At 37.3% G+C, this 8310-nt stretch overlaps 1 protein-coding gene across 2 annotated transcripts in view; it reads right to left on the minus strand.

The window, feature by feature from the left end:
- Positions 1–974: 974 nt before the first annotated feature.
- Positions 975–8310, minus strand: part of mxi1 (max interactor 1, dimerization protein) — a 26838-nt gene continuing 19502 nt past the window's right edge. For both annotated transcript variants that reach the window (XM_056448096.1, XM_056448097.1), the window contains exons 4-6: positions 5218–5332; positions 3728–3917; positions 975–1159 (exon numbers count right to left, since the gene is read on the minus strand). In XM_056448096.1, the coding sequence (XP_056304071.1) occupies positions 996–1159; positions 3728–3917; positions 5218–5332 (469 nt within the window). In that variant the 3' untranslated portion in view covers positions 975–995. The remainder of the gene's footprint in view (positions 1160–3727; positions 3918–5217; positions 5333–8310) is intronic.

Below are 8310 nucleotides of genomic sequence, written 5' to 3' on the forward strand. Positions count from 1 at the left end.
CAGCAACAGAGGCAATTTCTACCCATGGGTAACTACCTTTTTTTAGTTTTTCGTCCACCAACTTTTAACTTTAATTTATTAAACTATCGTATTTATGTACAAAAAGAAACTAAACGAGCACGTTGGCGTTGCTCTTTTGGACGGACACAAGCCTTGTGTGTCTCAGGAGGAGGAGTGCTAATGTGTTGATCTGACTACAAGAGTTTATTGCTTATTTCTGCCAGGAGAGACATCTAGTTAAACACGGGAGGGTGGATAATTTCTCTGACGTTGTGCCAGTTCTACTGAGGGCTCTATGCGGTCGAGTGCAAGATCGCTGGGTTTTTAGCTGCTGTGTGGAAAGTACTTCCAACGGTTTAAATGCACCAAAAATTATCCCACAGCCATGGGATTGTTGTTTGTTTTCCGTCGTCTTTGATGAACGCAGCAGATGTTTTTCTGCATTATTGGTTGTGTCACGTAGCACCAATGACAGTCCTCATCGCCGTTGTGCAGCGACGTTAGAACCATTAACCAGATGAAAAGTCGACAGTTTTTGGGGCTTTTCTGTGTGTTATGCATGTCAGATGATCCACGGATTTGGGTGGGATTAGTTCACTAGTGACCAGTTCACGACCGTTCATGTAGAGAATTAACATTCAGGGGTTTAGATTAAAATTAACATCTAGTTTATACATCTACGCTTTCCGTTTGGAAAAAAGGAGGATTTAGATACTGACAATAATCAGAAAAGAATCTCTTTTTCAAGAATAAAACCATCTAATATGCCAATTCATTAAATCACAATCACAGATTGTTTTCCATCTCAGTCGATCATATTCTTTCGGATACATTCACAAATTAAAAACAACAAATCAGGCATTCTATAGGGTGGGCGGTGTTCTGGTCACCTGACTTAAATAAGAGTGTCTGATTGGTCAAGGAGGGCAGGACTCATTTTTAGGGCTGGGACAGCGGTGTGGTGTGTGGTATGTGTGTGTGAAGAAGAGCTCGTCTTATGAGCTGAAGGCCAGTTTGATGCTGCAGGAGGAGTAGCCCTCGTCGCTGGCAGTGCTCTGTAAACTGCTGTGGTCATCCAGATCGCTGGTGCTGGCTGTGCTCACGCTGTCCAGCTCTCCATGAGAAAACTCTGTGCTCTCCACGTCCACCTCCATCTCTTCTGTAACAGCAGAGAGAAAAACCAAGTCAGAGATTTTCAATGCATCCCCTATAAAGATGATGTCACATGAACGAGTAAATGATGAACATAAGTAAAATCAGATAGAATGATAGATCTACAGAACTATAGACAGAACTACAGAACTATAGATAAAACCACTGAACTGTAAATAGAACAATGTAGCTGTGAAACTGTTGATAGAACGACTGTCCTGTAGAACTACAGAACTATAGATAAAAAGATGGAACTGTAGATGGAACAATGGAACTAAAACTGTAGATAGAACGACGATACTATAGATAGAACTACAGCACTATAGATAAAATGACAGAAATGTAGATAGAATTAATATTCTATCGGTAGAATGGCAAAAAAACTATAGAACAGTAGATATAACGACAGTACTATAGAAGATAAGACGGAACTAGAACTGTAGATAGAACAATGGAACTAGAATTGTTCATAGAACGACGGAACTGTAAATAGCATGACAGATCTATAGGTAGAACGACGCCAGAACTATTGGTAAAACAACGGAACTGTAGATGGAATGACGTAACTGTAGAACTGTAGATAGAACGACGTTACTGTAGATAGTACAACGTAACTAGAACTGTGGATAGAACGACAGAACTATTGATAGAACAACGGTACTAGAACTGTCGATAGAACAACAGAGCTATCGATAGAACGACAGAACTATCGATAGAACAACAGAACTATAGATAGAACGACAAAACTATGGATAGAACGGCAGAACTATAGATAGAACATAAAAAAAAGTGTACAAAGAACGACGAATCTAAGGTAGAATGGCGACAGAACTATTGATAGAATGATGACGGTACTGTAGATAGGACTACAGAACTATAGATAGAATGACGAAACTGTAGATAGAACAACGGTACTGTAGACAGACGACGAACTATAGATAGAATGACAGAACTGTAGATAGAACAACGGAACTAGAACTGTAGATAGAATGACAGAACTATAGATAGAACGGACAGAACTGTAGATAGAAAAAACGGAACTAGAACTGTAGATAGAACGACAGAACTATCGGATAGAATGAACAAAAACTGTAGATAGAGCAATGGTACTATAGACAGAACTATAGATAGAACGACAGAACTGTAGATAGAACAATGGAACTAGAACTGTAGATAGAACGACAGAACTATAGATAGAACGACAGAACTGTAGATAGAACAACGGAACTAGAACTGTAGATAGAACGACAGAACTGTAGATAGAACAACGGAACTAGAACTGTAGATAGAACGACAGAACTATAGATAGAACGACAGAACTGTAGATAGAACAATGGAACTAGAACTGTAGATAGAACGACAGAACTATAGATAGAACGACAGAACTGTAGATAGAACGACAGAAACTGTAGATAGAACAACGGAACTAGAACTGTAGATAGAACGACAGAAACTATAGATAGAACGACAGAACTGTAGATAGACAATGGAACTAGAACTGTAGATAGAATGACAGAACTATAGATAGAACGACAGAACTGTAGATAGAACAATGGAACTAGAACTGTAGATAGAATGACAGAACTATAGATAGAACGACAGAACTGTAGATAGAACAACGGAAATAGAACTGTAGATAGAATGACAGAAATATAGATAGAACGACGGAACTAGAACTGTAGATAGAACGACAGAACTATAGATAGAACTGTAGATAGAACAACGGAACTAGAACTGTAGATAGACGCCAGAACTATAGATAGAACGACAGAACTATAGATAGAACGACAGAACTATAGATAGAACGACGGAACTAGAAACTGTAGATAGAACGACAGAACTAATAGATAGAACGACAGAACAACGGAACTAGAACTGTAGATAGAAAGACAGAATTATAGACAGAATGACAGAACTGTAGATAGAACAACGGAACTAGAACTGTAGATAGAATGACAGAACTATAGATAGAACGACAGAACTATAGATAGAACGATGGAACTAGAACTGTAGATAGAACGACAGAACTATAGATAGAACGACAGAACAACGGAACTAGAACTGTAGATAGAAAGACAGAATTATAGATAGAATGACAGAACTGTAGATAGAACAACGGAACTAGAACTGTAGATAGAACAACAGAACTATAGATAGAACTGTAGATAGAATTAGAACTGTAGATAGAACGACAGAAATATAGATAGAATGACAAAACTGTAGATAGAACGATGGAACTAGAACTGTAGATAGAACGACAGAACTGTAAAGAGCATGATGGATCTACAGGTAGAACGGCGACAAAACTCTAGATAGAATGACGACGGAACTATAGGTAAAAATGCAAATGTAGATGGAACAACGTAATGACAGAACTATGGATAGAACGATAGATAGAACGATAGATAGAACGATAGATAGAACGATAGATAGATAGATAGATAGATAGATAGATAGATAGATAGATAGATAGATAGATAGATAGATAGATAGATAGATAGATAGATAGATAAAAAACTGATGATAAACGAATAGATTGACAGATAAATCTACAAACAGCAGCTGAATGGCTCACCCTGGTCTGAGTCAGAGCGGTCGGATCTCTCAGAGCATGGGGTCGAACCCACGCTATCAGTGCGTATCCTCTCAGCCTCCAGCGAGCCCCCGCCGTCCCGCAGCAGGTCCAGTCGCCTTCTCAGGTGCCGTTGCTCTCGCTCCAAACTCTCCAGCTGATACCGAGACTTGCGGTCCGCTTCCTCCAGTTTCTGTGGGAAGACAAAGAACAGTGACTCACAGATAATTACGGAAAATCACTAACGGCAGAAAACAAAAGACTTCACGCTCTAATCAGTGGTTATCAGTGATAACAACACATAAGCAAAGACACAAGCTGCACTACAAGACCATTCATTTATTTATTTATTTTTCCTTTTATCACTTCAAGATTGAAATGTGCACCAACCAATAAAGGAGGTGTGTGTTTTGTCAAGCTTGTGTGACTGATAGATTTGTTTACTACAGGTTTTGAGCACAGTTGGGATCAATAATCCATCCACACGTGACCCTTGTGACCTTTTAATACATTAAGCTTGAACAAAACTGCAATGACCCTAGCCAAAACCACCAACACGCACACACAAGCACCACACACATACATAACTGGTCGGGACAGCTCAACCTGTTATTGAGGGGAAACCCAGTGCCTCTCTAAACCGAAAATAAAGGGTTATTATCTCTACATATTTTCAACAATGCAAAGTATCTGTGTATGGTGCTTGACGTGTGTTTAACAAAAAAGGCTTTTGAGGGATAGAAACTGATTCGTTACATTAAGGGATGTGGCTCCATTTACAGGAATGTGTGTGTGTGTGTGTTTTGTTAAGGTGTGCATCTTTGACATTGCTGCGTGTATATTTTGGATTGTGGGTGGCGATACATTTTCAGATCAGATATAAATATAAGCCATTACATACAATATGAGGCGGCACAGTGGCTCAGCGGAAAGCACTGTCGCCTCACAACAAAAAGGTCGCTGGTTTGATTCCCGGATGGGTCTGTTGGCATTTCTGTGTGGAATTTGCATGTTCTCCACATGTTTGGTGTGGGTTTCCTCCGAGTGCTCCGGTTTCCCCCACAGTCCAAAGAGCTGTGCTATAGGGGAACAAACTATATTGGCCATAGTGTATATGTGTAAACGTAAAAGTGTTTCCCAGTACTGTTTTACAGCTGTAAGGGCATTCACAGTGTTAAACATTTGCCGGAATAGTTGGTGGTTCATTCCACTGTGGCAACCCCTCTTGAATAAAAGGACTGAACTAAAGGAAAATAAGTTAATGAATTTATTTACTTATGTGTTTGTTTGTTTGTTTAGGAAATTATGCTGTTGTTGGTAGTGATTCATACAAATTAAGCAATTCTTACTAATAACATGGAATCACGGAGGGAGAAAGTGTTGCATAAATATGGTTAGTCAAATTCGAACTAATTTTTCCCACATGAGCACCACTGCTCAACACACTAGGCCACAGCACTGCTTTATTTAGGAGCTCAATTCAGTGCATTTACCTTTATGTGTGCTTTGGCCTTGTTGAGCAGCCCCAGTGTGGTGTGACGGCTGCATTCTGGTCCCAGCGGGATGAGCGTCTTCAATCGCTCCAGACACAAGCGAAGGTGGGCTCGCCTAAAACACGACAGAGAGAAATGTCAACTTTGCACACAAACACACATACATACATACATACACACAGTTAAAGTCAGAATTATTAGGCCCCCTTTGAATTTTTTTTCTTTTTAACATTTTTTCCAAATGATGTTTAACAGAGCAAGGAATTTTTCAAAGTATGTCTGATAATGTTTTTTCTGGAGAAAGTCTTATTGGGTTTTTTTTCGGCTAGATTATAAGCTGTTAAAAAAAAATTTCAAAAACATTTTAAGGTCAAAATTATTAGCCCATTGTGCTATATATATTTCGATAGTCAACAGAACAAACCATCATTATACAATAACTTGCCTTATTACCCTAACCTGCCTAGTTAACCTAATTAATCTAGTTAAGCCTTTAAATGTCACTTTAAGCTGTTTAGAAGTGTCTTAAAAATATCTAGTCAAATATTATGTACTGTCATCATGGCAAAGATAAAATAAATTATTAGAGACAGTTATTAGAAATTAGTTATTAAAACTATTATTTTTAGAAATGTATTGAAAAATCTCTCTTCGTTAAACAGAAATTGGGGGAAAAAAAATAAACAGGGGACTATTAATTCAGGGTGGCTAATAATTCTGACTTCAACTGTAAATGCAGACACCCTCAAAATACTCAATGAACTTGTTGTGCCTGTGTGGTTTGGTCAACAGCTAGACAACACCTCATTCTCTACCTTCAACACAAACCACGCAAAAACGCCCACATATTTACATACAAATACCAGTGAGAGCTCAGAGACGGTTTTCAAGGAAATCAAAGTGCTTGAGGGTTTCGTCTTACCTGCAGAGCTTCTACATTTACAACATGCTTGGTGAACTAAAACTGAAACTATAAAAAAGCATTATGTAATAAAGGGAATTTAAAACTGTTGTAAAGGAAATTTTACAAAAGACAGTGCGGTTTCACTTTAGATTAAGTAACAATTCACACTATTAACTACTGGCTTATTTCTAAGCCCACACGGAATCTCTGCACACAAATTCTGCAGATTTCTAGCCTGTCATTGCTTGTGTAAATGTGTGTACATTTATATTTATTCAGTTTTTTTAATTAATTTAACTGATTCACATCATTATGATTCATTACTGTACAGTTTGCAAAATAATATTTTATATCTGTTCGTCTGTTGTCTTTTAGTAGATAAATTAAATAAAGACTTGCTTTCTTTACCAAATAAGTAGATCTAATTGGATTTGCATTGTAAACCTTAAATAGAAGTTAAAAATGTATTATTTTTATTTCACATATTAAGTTTTTAGTTACGATACTCCCAAAATAATTCCACACAAATCTGCTTTTTTTTTTTTTTTTACTAAATGTTTTTACAAAAATCTACACAGAAATAGCAAAAAAATGCCTGGCCCAACATATTACCTCCCTATTATTAAGATATTAACTGATCTTCTATATCCCTAATCCTACCCAACACCTAAACCTAAACTACTAACTTAATAACTATTAATTATTAATCCAGAGTATTGAAATTGTATTACTCTTAGACCCTGAGTGCATACAAATGACACAAAAACACTGAATAGTAGTTTAAAATATACTAATCATTTTTGTAAAGTTAAAAGAAAGATACAAAAATAAGGGCACATAGCAGGTAGAGTCCAAACAACGGAAGACAGTGTAGTGCAATGAGACGGTAGCCATGTTTCCATCCAAATATGCAAATTAAATGTATACGCAAAACTGGAATAATCGCAATAAAAATAAAACAAGTCAACGAGAACAAAATCATCACTTCATGATTAACTGCCGCCAAATATCAAAAGTAAAAATTAAATTTGCTGCTGTAGGAGAAGCTGCGTGAATCTTTTCCTTATTTAATAAAAATATTGCGCTGATATTGCCGACACTCAATGAACGCGTGGTGGCTTTTGAAGGTGTGAGACGCGGTGCACAGATGCTCTTGACTATTCTGGAGGTCATTAATATTAAAATAACACTAATACAGAGATGGTTAAGGAGTTTTAGAATGACCAAAACAACATTTCAGATGTTTTAACAATGTGGTCAGCCTGCTGATTTGTCCATACACACAATTTTAATCATCATATGATCTCTGATAACACAATCACATGACTTTTTAATGTGCATACTGGAATTTGGTTGGTAACAGTGTTTCCATTGTAGGTTTATGCACATTTTTTCTTATCGAATAAAAAGTTTATATGCATCTTGCCATTTCCATCAATTGTTTTTTTTATGCACACATGCAAAATGCAAACATACAGTACATATTGACTGCTAAAGTGTGTTGAAGTTCTGATAAACATACTTTTTTTTTTAATTTTGGCTTGTCACAAATGCAACATTTCTCATTATGGTTTACTTTTAGTTAAAGTACAAACAAACAAGTTCTTTTGCTGGTAGTTGGAAAATAGGGGTGTCAAAAGTAATTGTTTCTTCAATGCACCGTGAGGCAGACGCAAACAATTCGGTAACGGTTCAGTAATAATCATAACCGGTTGTTACGTACTGACGTCATTTATCACAAATGTGTTATATGGCGGTAGCTTACTATGGTGACGGAGGAGGCCGCGAGTAATTAAAACGCTCCAACTACTTAAAAAGCAGATAACTGTGCACAATTCACTGCATGTGTGTTTGCTGGACAGTCTTTCACTGACAGGAAGTACATTAGAACCCAGCTACGAAAAAATGAAAGCTGTAAACTCTCCCTTTCTTTGTGGCCCCTTTGACTTGCTGGCGTTTTCGTGAGGTAACATTTTATCTCCTCTCTTAGCGGTTACAACAATAACGTTACTTGTGAATCCAGACATGAGCGTGTCTACAGATAGAGTTTTCTTCACTGTGACGCCGTCGATGACGGATCAGCTGATTGCCGCGGCTGTTTAACATCAGTGTCCATGTCATTTCTAAATTATCAATTTGAATACAAGTATTATGTTGCTAAGTAAAATATCAAATTGTTTATGGGAAGC

This window comes from Danio aesculapii, chromosome 22 (assembly GCF_903798145.1).
Source record: "Danio aesculapii chromosome 22, fDanAes4.1, whole genome shotgun sequence".
NCBI lineage: Eukaryota > Metazoa > Chordata > Actinopteri > Cypriniformes > Danionidae > Danio > Danio aesculapii.